At 41.1% G+C, this 16,697-nt stretch overlaps 2 protein-coding genes and 1 long non-coding RNA gene across 4 annotated transcripts in view; 1 reads left to right on the top strand and 2 right to left on the bottom strand.

The window, feature by feature from the left end:
- Positions 1–534: 534 nt before the first annotated feature.
- Positions 535–16,697, top strand: part of LOC139632890 (uncharacterized) — a 21,322-nt gene continuing 5,159 nt past the window's right edge. Inside the window, exons 1-4 of the long non-coding RNA XR_011693638.1 lie at positions 535–798; positions 891–1,026; positions 14,254–14,338; positions 15,381–15,609. This is a non-coding gene — a long non-coding RNA (uncharacterized lncRNA). The remainder of the gene's footprint in view (positions 799–890; positions 1,027–14,253; positions 14,339–15,380; positions 15,610–16,697) is intronic.
- Positions 3,903–11,916, bottom strand: LOC139632888 (endophilin-B1-like). Of its 2 annotated transcripts, none has more exons than XM_071498156.1 (10): positions 11,049–11,916; positions 10,766–10,907; positions 8,397–8,525; positions 8,079–8,212; positions 7,829–7,921; positions 7,592–7,675; positions 7,465–7,488; positions 7,063–7,152; positions 6,581–6,681; positions 3,903–5,854 (listed from the first exon to the last, which is right to left on the bottom strand). In XM_071498156.1, the coding sequence occupies exons 1-10, from the start codon at positions 11,103–11,105 to the stop codon at positions 5,167–5,169; spliced, it is 1,542 nt and encodes a 513-aa protein (XP_071354257.1). In that variant the 5' UTR covers positions 11,106–11,916; the 3' UTR covers positions 3,903–5,166. The 2 variants fall into 2 exon arrangements, with proteins under 2 accessions (XP_071354257.1, XP_071354258.1); XM_071498157.1 differs by having other exon boundaries at positions 11,075–11,916.
- Positions 12,388–16,697, bottom strand: part of atr (ATR serine/threonine kinase) — an 18,699-nt gene continuing 14,389 nt past the window's right edge. Inside the window, exons 39-48 of the mRNA XM_071498155.1 lie at positions 16,367–16,596; positions 15,894–16,028; positions 15,379–15,579; positions 15,050–15,193; positions 14,238–14,388; positions 13,971–14,127; positions 13,633–13,786; positions 13,318–13,469; positions 12,976–13,081; positions 12,388–12,833 (exon numbers count right to left, since the gene is read on the bottom strand). Coding sequence (XP_071354256.1) covers positions 12,660–12,833; positions 12,976–13,081; positions 13,318–13,469; positions 13,633–13,786; positions 13,971–14,127; positions 14,238–14,388; positions 15,050–15,193; positions 15,379–15,579; positions 15,894–16,028; positions 16,367–16,596 — 1,604 coding nt within the window. The 3' untranslated portion in view covers positions 12,388–12,659. The remainder of the gene's footprint in view (positions 12,834–12,975; positions 13,082–13,317; positions 13,470–13,632; positions 13,787–13,970; positions 14,128–14,237; positions 14,389–15,049; positions 15,194–15,378; positions 15,580–15,893; positions 16,029–16,366; positions 16,597–16,697) is intronic.

Raw genomic sequence — 16,697 nt, 5'->3', positions numbered from 1 at the left:
AGACAAAATAAAATCTCATCCAGCCAAATAAAAGAAAAAACATTCCACTGTCAACCAACTCTAATATTTTCGCCTCTGTATCGTTCAGTATTTCAGCTTTAAAATGGTTCATGAGGTCAAGGTGCAGCTCTATTGTTAGTATGATTGCACAAGACATTGCAGCTCAGTGCTGTACACACACAAATTGTTTCAATAAGAAAAAGAAATGAAACAGTATTAGTATATGCAGAAGATAGACACAGAGCAAGGTAAAAAATGCTTCAGCAGTAGCACTGAAGAAAAACTTAGTTTAGGGTTATCAATAACCCAAATCTATTCATCTCTCCAAACAGGTACTTCTAGCTGCATACCACTGTATTGAGTGTCACTCTTAAATTTCAGAGTCATTCACATCCACATTGTTTTCACAGGACATTTCAATCCACACACACTCTTGAGGTCTGTCTGCCTTTTAACCTTTTGACTGATGAGTCAGAGTCATTGCCGTTCTGTGTCTCAACATCAAATCCCTAAACCTAAAAAAAAAATAAAAAAATGTTGCATCATTGCAGAGCCTGGATTATATTTTAAGTTTTCAATCAATATGTTTTAACTTGGAATTAAATATAGTTGCTAAGCAACACTGTGAAATTTGCTTTCTAGCTGTGATTGTATTTTGTTGCTTGGTTACACTGTCGATTAGACATTCTGTGGAGATATCGTTGGACTTTTATGGAGCCCAGATGACCTTATTCTTCTAGTCAGAGCGCTCTGGCCAACAGGTGTTGGGGTTAAGCTGCAGAAGTAGGACATGTCAAGGTCAGAGGAAAAGCCCTGACCTCCAGACCGAGCTCCCAACTGCAGATGTCAGCATGTCTGTCGGTAACTGTCTGATTTCTTCCCTCTGACAGGCTATAATTGTAGCAGAGGGACTGATTGGTGGAAGCTGGCAGGTTTATCTCAGGAAAAGAGAGAACCTGCAGAGGAAGAGTTAGGGAGAGAAAGAGGAGAGGTGGAGACAGAGAGGTGGACGGTTGGTGAGGAAGGGTAAATGTATAATTTTTCCACACTGTGTGAATTTTCCCTGTCCTAGTTCCATAAAATTCAAGTACTCAGGAAGGCGATAAAATTTTGTTAAAACTTGCAGGTGGAGTGTAAAATTTGATGCGAAACAGTTGGTGTTCTCATCTTTGCCTCATCTTAGGCATGTCCACCTTATTTTTCTCTCTATAGGTCATCTTTCTATTTAGGTCAATATGTGACTCCATGACAGAGGAGCTCCATTTATCAGCAGTCGCCAGACGCTGTTTACCACCCCCACCTGCACACCACACCTACAGTTTAGCTGTCACACAAAACACTCCCAGCTGGCATTGAGGGGGAGGAGTGATGAGAGATGAAGGGAAGACGAAAACATAACAAACAGAGAAAAGGAAGACGGGAAGGGAAGAGACAGACAGAGATGACTAAAGTTGGGTCGTGTATTAGCACTAATTTTATTCGGAGTATTAGAGGAAAATAGATCCTGTTGTCTGGGTTCTCCCAACAAAAACAGAGGTGCCAGGGAAAATGGGTCAGTGGGTGTTGTCGGCAGAATTTACACTGATTTAAAGCAGCAACAGGACTGATGAACAAACCGCATGCTAACACTAACACGGCAAAGTGAGCCAACGCAGGACAGTTTTATGAGAACTGTGTGGCATTCTTGGGTGTTTCCCTTTATGGTCCTCAATTTAGGAGACGAAACCATGGAGATAAAATCAAACAATGCAGTCACTGGAAGAAAATAGAAATACAATTGTGTTTAATGATATTAAAAGGAGTGTCTTAGTTGATGATTATGTTATAATCATTTACTAAAAACAGCTAAACTAGAATCACTGCCTCACCGTTGTATGCCTCTGCCAACCAGCCAAGTTGGAGGAAATATGGTCACAATGGCCCCTTCCTGAGTTACAGCGTTGAATAATGACCAGAAGTGTTTTTGCAGAACATTATGATGTCACAGTGAAGTTGACCTTTGACCATTTGGATATGAAATGTCATCACTTCATTTCATCCTTAGACATTTGAGTTAAATTGTGTCATAGCTAGTGTATGAAAGACGTGTCTTGTGAGGACACAGTGACCTTGACCTTTAACCATCAAAATCGAGTCAGTTCATCCTTAAGTCCAACTGAATGTTTGTGTCAAATGTGAAAAAGTTCCCTCGAGGCGTTACTGAGATATCGCGTTTACAAGAATGGGATGTATGGTTGGTCAACCCAAAGGCTGGTCGCTGCTACCTTTTTCAATTGTTCTTAAATCATGGAGATTTGTTGTATATGAAGGCATCAGCACAGTGTCTCCAATTATAAGACCTTGGGCATCGTAGCGAATTCACATTTGTAATCAAATCGAATTCATTCACACATCATAGCACTATCTATTCCAGAGTTGCCTGGGTCATTAAAACTTTTAGCCATACATGGCATGGCTGTTCCGAGATGGTAATTATGTCAGTCAACCGGTCCATAACCTTGGGGACGGACTGAAATTTGGCCCAAACATTCATGTCCCCCTCAGGATGAATTGTAATACCTGAGGTGATCTTCTGACTTTTGACCTCAACCATTGTCTCAGATCACGAGACATGTGTCTGCTGTCTGTTGCTAATGTATGGCCGTGGGTATGTAGGGATAAGAAAAAAAGCCTCCATGTTTTCTCCTTCACCCACTTGAAATAGTCTACAAAAGGAATTCAAATCAGCAAACCTGATATTTCAGGCTGAATTAAAAACTACTGTAAAGTCTACAGTAGTTACTCCTTTCTTGTCTGCTCTTCACCTGCTACTATTTTTTGTAGCCCTGGTTTTAAGGCTGCTGTCTTGGGCAGGTCTCCCTTAAAAAACATCAGCAGGAGTTTAATACAAGTTAAACTAAAAATAAGTAAATAAAACAATATACTCTGCCTATCCATGGAAAGATTATCTAGCTGTGCCCCTCAGGGAGGGAAATATGACTGAAATATTATTAGAAGCCTCCCAACTCCCTTTATCAGGTTTCATAACTCACTCATCTCGACCGGCCTGCACAACATCATTTCAGCTTCCCCTTCCTGCATCACACATGGGTCATCATGTAAAGACCAGAGAGAGAGCTGCTGTCTCTGCTGATGGACAAGGAGCATACGGGAAATGATAAAAATAAGTTGGAAATGTAACAAGGACTTGCTGTATCAGTGTGGTGGAAAAGCCCTCGTGAAAAACTAGAGACCAGCTATTTTCGTTCGGCTGAGTCATAGGAAAAGTTGCGGGAACAAAACACTATTTAATCTGTCCTTGAGCACTGACTGCTCCTCCTGTGAGGCGTCTCTAAAAATGTAGAGCGGTGTGATATAGTGGTGTGATATGAGTATTTATGATGTTATTGAACCTCAGGCCCCCCGACTGTGGTGAAATCAATAACACATAACTTGCGCTTAATCGATCTAATCTGTTTGCTCAGCCTCTGACAGGAGAGCGGCGAGGACGTGCGAGCAAAATACAAGAGAGGCACACACACTTCTGCCAGTGTTTTCGGAGTAGTATTTCACTGTGTGCGCACGTGTTAAGGGGTTGTGGGGAGTATCGTACTCAACCAGACATCATTGTGTTATGTAGTTAACACAATTAATAATAATGAAGTGAGCCAAACTTAACCACAAGCTTCACAGCGTGTCAGCGTGGTGTTAATTAGAGAGATGTTAAATATTATTAGACTTGGCCTGGAAAGCCCGATCAAGACCTCAACCTGGAAATAACTGTGTGTGTGTGTGTGTGTAAATCTAGGTCAAGAGGTTTGGCTCTTTGGAGAAAGTATATGAGTGAACGGCGAGGTGTAGATTTTAACAAGGAAATAACTGAAAAACCTCAACTGGAGAACAAAGACAGAATCCACACTTGATTTGGACTGACATGACATCACTGTTTGCATATTTATTTCCACATTTTCAGATGAATAACTTCAACCTTTCACTGACATCAGCTCAACGAACAACACGTGAGTGAATCATGACTGCATGTACGCGCAGTTTAAAACTGGCAGGCAGCAACTAGAATGTGAAGACTGGAGCTAACCAAACCTGCACACATCTACTGGAGCAAAAGCACAGAGCACAGAGTTAGTGGGTGATTACATCATTATGGCCAATGCTACATTAATGTGTGTGTTTCCATCCAGGGTCCCCAGAGCAGACCAGAGCAGTAGAGCAGGGCTGCCCTCGCGAAGAAAATTAACAACATCTGGACATGGAAACTCACATCTAATGGGGGCTTTAGGGGGTAAAAGGGTAAAAGTGAGTATGTGATTTGAGCGGGTGCGGGGAGAAAACACCCAGAGCATGTACGAGGAAGAATATTTTCTACTGTGCTACGGCATAAAGATCCTGTTCAGCTTGGTGTTCTGTCACCTCGCTGGGCTCCCCAACTCACAAGTGGCACGTTTCAGATGGAAAATGACCTCAACTTGTCGAAAGTCACATACATGCTCCCACACTTCTTTCTAAAGGTGTCACAGGTTTGGCTAAGCTGTAAATACAAGTGATAGAGTACATATACAGACACACATACAGGGACGTAGACACACAGACGCACACACAGACGCACACACACACACACACACAGATTTGTGTAGTCATGCCAACAAATATACACACAGAAACTTGGCACAGAGCTTGATTAGCTTTCATTTGTTAGTTCTCATTTTACTAAATGAAAAAATAAAGGTTTAGTTTCCCAGATATTGACTGAAATCAACATTTCACAGTCACACACTGCAGATATAACAGTCAGTCAGGCCTCGACTTGCAGCCTGAGGCTAGGAAACATTACATCTACTGCCACGCGACAGGACTGATACTCAACATTCATCGTTTTCATACAACATTAATAATATATGATTATTCCTAAGGCCTAAAATTATTGTGGCACTATGTAACGTTTAGAAAAATAAGCACTTTTACAACCACTTCACATTATCTTCCCTATGGGATTAATTACATTTTTTTTTTACTGTACCACGTTATGATGATTATGCATCTGTACCTTTCTAACAGTCTGTATTCTCAGCTCTACAATGTCGATCACCACCAGTCTAATTCAGCTGAAGCTCCATAGAAGTCGGTCCCAGCTGATGTGCTTTATCCTCGCGTCACACAGGAAATGAGTCTCTACTGAACCACATCCTGACTGGCTGACGATGACTCCTGGGCATCTCCATTAATGGTGGGCTGCTCATTAGCCGTTTCATTGGTTGTTTGGGGCTCATCAGCCACAGCACTGGTTGTCATGGTCTCACTGGCTACTGCACTTGCTGTCTGAGACTCACTCACGGTCCCACTAGGTTGTGAAGGCTGAGAGGATGCTGCTGTCACTGCACTACCTGCACCATTGGTTATCGCAGCGGTCGAACTCAATGTCCCTGTCTGGCTTGAAGATGGAGACTCAGCAGTCGTTCTGTGAGTTGCCACGTGTGTGCTGACCGTCCTGCTGGGTGCCGAGAGCCGATCTGTAGCGTGACTGTCTGAATTTGATGTACGGACGTCATCAAATGCTCGGCTGACTGCTGAGCTGTACCTGATTTCTTGGCTGTCACTTGAAAGCATTCTGTTGTTATTGTTGTTATTTCTCTGGTCCAGTGGCCTTGTGGTTAAGGAGGAACCTGTTGTTGTTTTTTCAGTCCCGGGTGGTGGATTTGCATTCCATGAGTCCTGATCGAAGTCTGGAAGTTGATGGACGACTACGGGCATTGGAGTGACCTGATTTAACCCAATGGGCTCACTGGCTACATGGCTGCTTGTTGATGGCTGATTACTAATTGCTGACTGCCAGTTATTGGAGCAGAGAACTGCTGGAATGCTGCAAGGAGAAACAAGACCATAACCAAGTCATTAATGTCAGTAACTGAATTAGAAAAAATAATTCCCAATAGTCTTGTTTCCTTTGTGAGACAAGATGTCCTGAATTTCTTCTAATGTCAAATGCATTTTTGTAGTTGGGCATCTTTGTGTTAACAGCTATTTGTTGCCAACTGGGGTTATAGTTTCATATAAAAAAGTAATGGATTGGATACCCATGTTGTATTAGATACATTCTGGTGTGGTACTTGGGTTCTGAGTTTACAGGATACATGTTGAAAATAGTTTTAAATCGTTTCATTTCTGTCCTGAGCTAACAAGAAAGCCTGTAAACTTAATGGAAACTCATTTGGTCGATGGTCCAATATGTCAACTTTTCATGTACTTAAACAGCCTTGTAAACAACCTCAACCAATAAAGGAACACCTCATCCAAACTGCCATAATTAGAGGTACATGGGTTTCATTGGACAGCTGCAAATTGTATTTTGATAATACTGTGTGAAAAAACTCTTGATGTTGTGGATGTCAGGGTGCCTGGCAACAATGTTGTTGGACTGTGTTGTTCTTGTCAAAAAGATCTAAGAAGTATAAAAAAAAAAAAATTCTCAATTCAGATAAAAACCGTGGATGTTGATTGAAAGCATACAGACGCAATATGAGACTTTCACACACATTGGTTCTATAATGATTTATTCTATAGGTGTTGTAAACCAGACCATACTGACCTTGCCAGTTGTTTCTGAAGCTCCTGAGCATGCTGGTTGCACTGGTCAAAGTAGCAGGCTTGAGCCTCCACAAAGTCAGTCAGGCTCCGCATGTGGTTGGTCTGAGAAAAAAAAAAACAAAAAACACAAGACAAATAAACCACAAGGCAAATAGAATGACATCAGTTTGGCTCTGAAATAAAAATACTGTACATTTTAAAGAAAAATATCATAGCTACTCACTAACAAATGACTGAGACCACATAATAAAAACAAATTAGCACAATTTGCGTCCTTTATTGATGCCCTCCTATTTAGGAGACATTGAATGACAAACCACAGAAAACTGTTTACTTTCCAAAACAGAGGACACTATAACATTTTGCCTGGGATTTGGTTATTTGTTACAAATGTTACAAAAAATGGCTTAAGCAATATGCAACATGACAGAATCTTATTTTCTATCTTTCTGTGAGTGTGTGTGTGTCTTTGTGTGCACATACATGAGTGTTGCTGATTCCCTCCAGAGCCCGTCTTGTAATTTCTGTCTGTCGATCGAACAGACTTTGACAGATTCTCAGCTCCATCTCTGCCTACACACACACACACACACACACACACACACACACACACACACACACACACACACACACACACATGCGTGCACCCACATAATCATCTTTTATAGTCTTTCCAATTATGTGCACAAATTACCAGCTTTGTTTCTGAAAATTTCCCATTAGCCCTGAAAAGTTTAATTCTAAATCAGCTTAACAATAGAAATAAAACTATCATTTCAACTATCAGGACATATACTCAATTCAATACAGTTTTATAACTATTGGCAGTGTTAAGACTGTCTTCCTCTATTACAGCTTATTTACAGGAATATTTCTATCTCTTACCTGAGAGATTTCCTGGGCCCATATCTGTTTGGAGGAAAGAGACAGAGGGCAAGTAAAGTACTCAGTGGCCAAACAGCAGGTTCAGCTGTGTCCGTGTACGTGCATGTCCTTGTATACAACCACTGACCTTTAGCCATTTAACACGCAGGAAGCTGAACATGTAGGAAACATGAGACAGGTAGTCGTCGTCCAGTGGGTTTGCATTCAGGTTCTGACAAAAAGACAGGAAAGAGCAGGAAGGTGAGATACATAAAGATAATATATGTCCTGCCTTCTTACCGTAATTAATTTACTGAAGAAAACTCATATGTATTCAAAGTCTATGTTTCGAAATCAAGGTCAAGACGCCATCACAGCAACTCACTCTGGCCTCTCGGTCGGCCTCGTGGGCTTTCCTCAGCCTAGTTTTAGCTATATCCAAGTCCAAACGCTTGTTCAGCAACATCCTGCGCTCATCCTGTGAACACACACACAAACCCACTTGTTTTGTTTACGAACAGACTAAACATGAATGACGGAAAGAATGGAAAAAGAGAATAGAGATTCAAGACCTGAAAATGTCTTGGTGTATCAGTGCCATGATATATACAGATGATGTGTGTGTGTTGTCTTACTTGTATGGCTCTGTATTCCCCCTCAGTGAAACTCCTCAGAGGGCTGAGAAAGTGGATGTTGGTGCTTTGGACAAACTTTCTTTCTTCCTCGCTGAGCTGCTTCTGAACTTCTCCACACCTCAGCAGTGCAGATCCTGCACACAAAACACACTGCAGTTTAAAAACAATACACACTGACAACATTTCAGCGTGTCCATGTGAGTGAAGGAAAGCTGCGAAAAGCAGCCATAATTTCAAACCAGCATCAGCGAAATATTTATGGATGCGTGTGTAAATGACACCAAGCGACCAAGAATATTCAGAAGAATTCACACTCACCGTAGGGTGTGGTGGACCCAATCTCTAGCCCTGCCTGGCTCATTTGATCTCCCAGAACCTCAAGGGCACGAGGCCGAGGTGGGACACTCCAATCCAGATGCTCATACAGCCGGTCCTCTAACCGTGCCCCTGTTCATCAGGAGTCATGGGTCAATTCAGGTTTAAGGGTATTTGGATGGTAATACATTTTTTCGTTGTTCAGCCTCTGTGTCTCAGCACATTCAATTTAAAATGAAATAGTACCAATATTATAATACCACATAATAAAACCCACTGAAGTGCCAAATATCAGCTTGAATTTGAGGAGGTTTACATCAGTATAGACAGAACTCTGTGGGAGATATAGCCATTTAAACACACAGTGCCCGATCTGCCAGGGTTCAACAGTTGAGTGCGTCCTAAAAAAAGCAGGTGCTCACAGAAAAACTAAAAAATATCAAATGAGCTTGTAGACCAGAAGAAGCACAAGTCTTGTGGCTTAGGAGAAAATCACTTGCATAGAGAAGAAAAACCCCATTATAACCTCACAGCAAGTCAGAAATGCTCTCCAGGATGTAGGTGTACAGAGAGAGAAGACCTCGTGACGATAACCTCAGAGAATTCACCACAAGATGCAAACAAAAACAGAAAGGCCAGATTTCACTTCATAAAACCATGGAAAAAGAAACCAGTAGAGCTGTGAAACAAAGTTCTATGAACTGATGAAACAAACATCGACCTCCGTCATCACGATGGAAAGTGTGGATAAAAAGCAGTCGCCATCTCGTCTGTCACACATGCTGGTGGTTCTGTTGGCTTTCTGGCATGTGTGGGCGCTAACTGAATGGCAGACGGGCATTTGCTAATGATCGCACTGTCGACAGAAGCAACAGGATGAATGCAGAGATATACTGCAGCGTCATGTGTGTTCGGATTCAGCCAAATGCATCAAAACTCTTTGAATGACAGTTCGTCATTCAGCAGAACAACCAAAGAGCTTTTAAAGTGATGAGGTGGAATATCCTAGACTGGCTGAGTCAGTCACCTGATCTCAATATGACTGAGCAGCATCCCACTTCCTGAAGACCAGACTAAAGGCAGAGAGACCCGACAACACACAAGGGCTACGGGAGAGCATCACCAGGGAGGATACAAAGCATTTTCACGATGTCTGTGGGTTGAAGAATTCAAGTAGTCATTCACTTTAAAGGATTTTTCCCACAAAATATTAAATGTGATGATTTTTTTGGACTTCATGTGTATCTGTATGATTACTTCTGAACCCCTGAAGTTTGAGCAGTACTGTATGTGTTAAAAGGGCTATATCTCCCACACAGTTAAATTAAAGCTGAGTCTTGGCCCTGTAATGTAGTAGCCGTTATTTTATTTCAAATTGAATGTGCCGAAGACTACACAGAGCCTGAAGAGGAAAAAAATGTGTAACTGTCCAAATACTTGTCACGTGTCACCTCAGCATACAAACAAACTCCTCACAGTTTAACCTTAAGATAGGTGACAAAAACAGGAGTCAGGACCTCCAATTAGCCCGCGCATTGCGGGTAAACCTAAGGTAAACAAAAATGATTCTGCAGAGCGACTAAAAGCCCTCATGTTATGGATAAACAAGGCATGATCTGCTAATATGTCCTTGGCGCTGAAAAAAAGGATGAGATTATTATTTGTGGCAGCTGGATGGTCTCCTTATTTGATAGATTGCAGACCACATCCACTCATAATTCCATTATCTGAGGTAATTGGATTCAAACAGGCAAAAGAATAACCATGCCTATTCATCTGAAAAGGCCAATTGCAGTCATAGCAAACAGAAGAGCACGCAGGAGATGCATTTATTGTGGGAGAGCAAATAAAGCTGAAATATTGGGTCCCGTAGGTAAAGACCCACAGCCATTATTCAGTGGTTTTACTTAGAGTACCATAATCATTAGTGCCCACCTGAGGCTCTGGTTTGGTGATGTGTTTATCAGGACAAATGTTTGGGCATACATGTAGAGTGAAACATACCGAAGTGTCATATGTATGAAATATTCTGTAGTAGCTGATATGAATTCTCACTGAAACCACAGACCCACAAACAAACACCTTTAATTAGTTATATATAAATACTAGTTGTTGACCTCTCTCCACTGAGAAGTATGACAGATAAACAAATAGTAGTTTTATTCATATATTTTTCAATTTATTTATTCAATAGTGTTTGTCAATGTCATAAAGGTAATTAATCTAAAGTATTAGAGGCCAGTGAGGCAGTTATGTAACTGACTGCAGAAATAACATTTGTCTGCGTTTGCCTGTGTTAAAATAAGACATTGGAAATTGTCTTGCAAGTTTCTTGCAATCTAGGAATAAACAAACAAGCCAGTCTCTCTCACCGGGGTTAGGCTGCAGTAAAACCTCCGTCTGGGAGATTATATTGTCCGTGCACGTCTTGGTGGCGTCTGCCCGGGCCAGGAGCTGCTCCAGCCCGGGGTCCAACTCTGTCTTATCCACATGACCGATGCTCTCCTCCGTGTACTGGAGCGGATTCAAAGCATAACATTAAAGCTTCGACCATGACATGAATAAATATTTATTGAGCTAATATTTATTTTTTTTTATAACACCGTCATCAAGAGTGATATACGCATCTCAGGACTGTTTTTTTTTTTTTTTTACCTGAACAGCCCGGTTGATGTACTGACCAGCATCCACAGCCAACCGCGTCAAGTCCATGGCGACGCTGCCGAGGTCGGACGCTGCCCGCGGCGGTCCGACAGGCTGCTCGCTGCCCAGCGGGACTCAGCCGGCTATAAAGAGCCCGGTGAACAGTCACCATTCCCCGCCGCTCGCTTGTTAGCCAGATTACGGCTCGCTAACACCGACCAGCCGAGGACACGAAGACCACGCAAGCGCAAGCACCTGCTCCCTCGTTATAGACGGTGTGTCCTCCGGCCATGCTGACTTGCTCCCCCGGTCAAACTCGCTCTATTTGCTGCTGCTCTTCAGCCCCTGGTCCGCCCCTAACAGCCGACTTTCAGTGCAGTGCCGACGGGCGCTGAGCACAGAAATGACCCCTTGTGCCGTTATCTCTGCTAAGACTTTTATTTTGATACCTCAAAGGCTGGATGTAATGTCCATTTTTTTTTAAATAATGACGTTTGACAGCTAATTAGTAGTTTAACCGATATTTGTATATATATAATTATAGACTGGAGTTGTCTTATACTGAAAAAAATACACAAATAATACTGAAGACGTGTTTATCCTGATGACCCTAAACTTCCGGCTGCGATTTTTCAAGATAAAAGCATAATCTCTTCAAATCCACGCCTCTGAGCGACTAAACGTGCAGGAAAAAACATGCAATTTAGCTGCAAAATGCAACTAAACATTCAGTCCAATTTTTTGTGGTAATAACAATTAAAAAAAATTAGACTTCACCTATTTTGTCAGCCAATAAAGCAGATATTTTGACAAAAATGAAAGCATTGTATAGTTCACGGGTCAGTCGGTTCTCATAGAAAAGCTCCAAATCTTGCTCCAAGTGTCACCCACTGACATCATCAGAAGAGACAAGTTTCCGGTAAGTGTTTGTTTGGACAGCTCCTCTTGATTTGAAACAAGTACTAATGGCTTCTATCCAAGAGCAAATTGCAACAGCAGCCAAGCGTTGACAAAAAGGAGAAAAGTAATGATCAAAAATACAGTGACCTTTTGAGTGTCTGAACTCATGACTAAACATCAAAAACATTGCTCACTTGAAGAATCTCCACCTTCCTTACTTCATACTGTTGCAGTTGTCTTCAGCTTCTTAAGGCTTTCACAAGCAAGCACTAGGCTCTAATTGGTGCTTGTGTGAAAAAGGTGAGCCGATTGGACCACAAGCAAGAGAAACAGAGAGGATTAAAGCAATCATCTGACAGTCTGACTGCTACAGTGAATCTAAGGAGGGTTAAAAGATTAGAAGACACCCTTCTTACAGACACATTTACCTATAAAATGAAATTAGAAAAAACACGTTTATTACGTGCCTTTATTACAAAATAATGTACAGCAATGCAACACATGTCCTTTGTTTCCAGAAAACAGGAAACTTTAAACAATAACAGAAATAGCAGAACAAACAAATGGCATAATAAAGGGCATTGGTTCTTATTGCAAATGTATGTACAGATATCCACTTAAGGTTGTCTTGTGTAGGCATTTCATCACATGAAAACATCCTTAATTTTCTATAAACTGCCTTCAGAGTGCTTTCTTCTCAGTATGTGAATATAGGTCTGTGCTTCATAGGTAAGGCCCCCAGCCCAGATACATCTGACAGAGCATTTTGTCATCTGTAGCTTCCTGTATGAGGTAGTGGACATGTCCCTCTATAGACAGAGGTAGACCCAGCACTTTATTCCTGCTCTTTATCACTCCCTGCAGACGCTGCTCAATGTCACACACGTGCGTTTTAGCCTGGCAGAGAGGGAGAGGGAAAGATAAGACAATACAATCATAGCAATACCAAAAATGTAATATTTCTGGGTTACATTAGACCTGTGTGCTGCTGTAAATGCATATAGACATACTCCCAGAGGCAAAATTTCTGTGCTCACACCTTTTCATTAACGATCTCTCCTGTCTCGTTGGCCTGAGCTTTGGAAAGTCCTTTGCCTTGTTTGCTCCACTCCACCAATGGGTCATGAAGGAAGGTCTTAAGCACACTTAGAGGGAAAATTACAAACAGAAATGTTGAATTTAGAAACCTTACAGAGAGTTACTGTAAACATTTGTGACAGAGAAAACAAATACACAGTATAATCATGTATCAAAAGTCAAGCGCCAAGAAAGAAAAAAATCCATTGATTTCAATATGGTCTGGAACTTAAATTTATTTTTTTTAATTAATGCTTCTTGGGTAGTAAATTTACTCAACTCCACTCTACTCAAATATGTGTACCTCATGAGCGGCTCTCTCTGGTCCCTCATTAGTCTCAGTGTGACCTCACAGGCCTGTCTGAAGAGGCCTTCGGTGCCCATGGGTCCCATGGCATGGACCATGTTTTGGGTCAGACGGAAGGGAACTACCTCAGGCACATCAAATGTCTCCCCCTAGTGGAAACGTAGAGAAGGAGCATGAGAGAAACACGGAGATAACAGAAATAATCATACATGACAACAACATATAAAACTTTTTTTTTTCATTATTTATATAGAAAAAAATTATAAAAATAAATGACTACTTAATATTAAACATTTTAATACAAACTCAAACCTTGTTAAAAAGGCAGTTGAAGTCGACATGAACACATTCCCCAGTGAAAGAGTCAAAGAGGATATTTTCTCCGTGGCGATCTCCCAAACCCAGGATATAACCCACCATTGACATTACAGCGGTGGAGCGACAGTACGCAGAGCGACTGCTGTACCTGTAGACAAACACGATGAATGTCATTTTCAAATTTAAAACCACTCAAAAACTCCTACGTTTTTAAATCCTTAACCAAATCTGCTCCTCTAATAAGTGCTAACATACACAGACACAGAAAACATGAGATTATAGAAATGGCCCTTTTAAGTGAAATTGTAGGAGAGTTGTGGGGCGGGTCATACCATGACGTGGGGTCAGGGAAGGTCCGGAGAAACCACTCGTGGAATACAGGGATGTGTCGAGCGCAAAGCACCTCCTTGTGGATTCGTAGCTTCTCCTCAAAGGGAGCTGTCTTTGGCAGAATAAGCTTCCTGAGCTCTTTCCCTGACAAGTAGATACCTAGAAAACACACATGTAAATATGACCAAATTTAAACTATCTCATAACATTTATTAAACTCAGTTTGTTTGTGTCTACCTCTATGTTTAAGCTTATATGTGTGAGGATACCTCTCTCTTTATACAGCTTGGTGAGGATGTGTCGAAGTCCAGCGGTGTTGTTGACCCATTCGATGATACCACACTCCTCATTGAGGGGAATCACAGCATAGGTACGGATATGTAGCTCCCTCCGCCTTGACTCAGCATCTTTACGTAGGCACTACATATACACAAAACACACACAAAAAACGTGTACACAACATAAATCCTGCTCTTTCTGTCCCTTCTTGTCACTGAGATACCAGTTTTATAGGTACATCTTTACAATCTAATGGTGCCCATACACCTGAAATAAATATAATCTCTATAATAATGTCCAAGTGTTCAACAAAGCAAAGAAAAATATAATTACAACTGTCAGAAGATGTGATTAATTTATTGTATTTTCATGTATATTTCTTTTTGCTGTTGTTGTACAGGCCCATTGTGTATTCCTTTCAAGTATGAAAGTAAATATGTCTGTATGCATGTACATCAATATACTAATAAATGTAATTGTATATAGACAATGAAAAAAGTTTTCTTCCTTTCTATGTCTTTTTCTAAAACCTACAAATAAAAAAAAAAAACAATCATAAAGTAAACAACAATAAATAACTTAATTCATTTATAGTATTTCTGTCTATTTTTTATTTTTTAAGTCACCCGTTTCAAAAATTAAAGTACTATAAAAGTACTATAAAATATGTGGTGTTGCACTGGACTATAACATACATCAGTATAGTAACAATCCCGTATAATAGAAAAGAATGTAAAGATACCCAGTAAATTGATAACTTGTTGTGTACATTATTTCATTTAGAGTCAAATATCACACACACCTTGTTGATGAGGCAGTTGAACTCCATGAGTCTGCAATCCTTCCTGAGGTCGTCTTTAGGTTTACACATCATGGTGTAGCTCCGTCCGTCTGAACCCTTCAGACTTATCTTCTTAGGCTTCTGTAAGGAGGCCAAGATCTCCACCTACACATAAAGTCAACAGACTAAGGTTACGATGCACATACTACATACATATGACTTTTGTGATCATAAAATCACAGTTACTGCAAAATGTTTGTGTAACCTTGGTTAATGAGACACTTTTAGTCATCAGGAACCTTCCTATCAAAATATATTTGTCAATAATCAATGCCCTCTCTTTCTCTTACAGCATCTTCGAAGCCATCCAGGTAGGCCCAGTGTCCGGGGAAGGCGTCGTGCTGCGTGTTAGCCCCGCCCGTCGAGGGCAGTGTAGGGATGAGCACTGACTGCAGGGGGATCAGAATCTGGCTGAAGGTCGGCTCCTCCACCAGACGTTTCAGCTGCTTGAAGTGAACGCTCATGCTGAGAGTGGTGCTGTTACCGTCCACCTGGAGGTCACATCCAGACACATGCATATGGTGATGCCCGTTTTTTATTTGATCTAATCTAATTTTGTCTACCAATGAAATGTGTTGTACCATATTCACTTATGTGATCTTGCAGTGAGCTTCTCAATTATGTAACAGCTTTATTTTTTATGTTGTGACAATTATTAGTCATTTTGAGATGAAAAACAAATCTTTTATGATGCAAGCTATCGTTAAAAAAACCTTCATATGGGTAAAGAATAGAGTTTGTAATTGTAAATTTCATTTTGACTTCATGCAATATATATTTTGTGTATGTGTTTGCATGCGTGTACCGGCTTGTTGCAGAGCTCTAACAGCTTGTCACTTAGTCTGTTGGCGTCTCCAATGAATTTCTCCAGAGATGGCTTGAGACTGATTGCCTTTTTAAGGATCTGATTACAGCGGTTCATTCGCATGGTGTAGGAAGACTGAAAAAAAAAAAACAACCACATAATTGTTTAGTTGTCTCGTTGTCTCCAGTACATGCAGGTACTGAAATATGTGGCCTTTCAATCATGACACAAAAAACAATGACATTTAAGGTTTAGAAAAGGAAAGAAGCACAGGCACATACACACAAAAGTTACATCAAACACTTCATTAGTAAATGTGGAAATATATAGGTGTTCAACTTCAAATATACAGCACACAAAGCTCTGATTATCAAGTGAGACAGATAAACACAAACAAACACACACACACACACACACACACACACACACACACACACACACACACACACACACACACACACACACACACACACCTTGGAGACAGCGGTCATTAGCCACATAGCCTGCTGGGGGTAGGCCAGGTACACTTTGGCCACGATGGTCATGAGGACGTTGAAGACCTCGTCACTGGAGTGACACACTCTGGAGATGAGCTGGGAGAAAGCGGTCAGGAACTGATACGGTGCCAAGTTGGCGCAGTGCTCGCTCACCACCGTGTTGATTTTACCCAGTTCCTGTCGCATCTGTCTGTCTGCTCGCCCACCTGAACAGGACAGTTAACGGTTAACAGTTGATTAAAATCTAAAAGTAAATAGACATAAAGCGCTGGGGCTGTTAACGAATTAACCAAACACAAGAAGCATT

Source organism: Trachinotus anak, unplaced genomic scaffold, assembly GCF_046630095.1.
Source record: "Trachinotus anak isolate AG129_WGS33_773 ecotype Australia unplaced genomic scaffold, CSIRO_AGI_Tana_v1 ptg000015l, whole genome shotgun sequence".
Taxonomy (NCBI): Eukaryota; Metazoa; Chordata; class Actinopteri; order Carangiformes; family Carangidae; genus Trachinotus; species Trachinotus anak.
The sequence above is the reverse complement of the archived record's forward strand: the minus strand, read 5'-3'. Positions and strand labels throughout refer to the sequence as shown.

What these genes read in the sequence shown, in the direction of transcription:
- LOC139632888 (XM_071498156.1), bottom strand. Translation starts at nt 11,105, where the DNA reads ATGGACTTGACGCGGTTGGCTGTGGATGCTGGTCAGTACATCAACCGG. An exon ending in GGGAATACAGAGCCATACAA is followed by an intron (nt 7,922 to 8,078) that starts GTAAGACAACAC and finishes GTGTGTTCACAG; the next exon opens with GATGAGCGCAGGATGTTGCT. An exon ending in AGGGAATCAGCAACACTCAT is followed by an intron (nt 6,682 to 7,062) that starts GTATGTGCACAC and finishes TTTTTTTCTCAG; the next exon opens with ACCAACCACATGCGGAGCCT.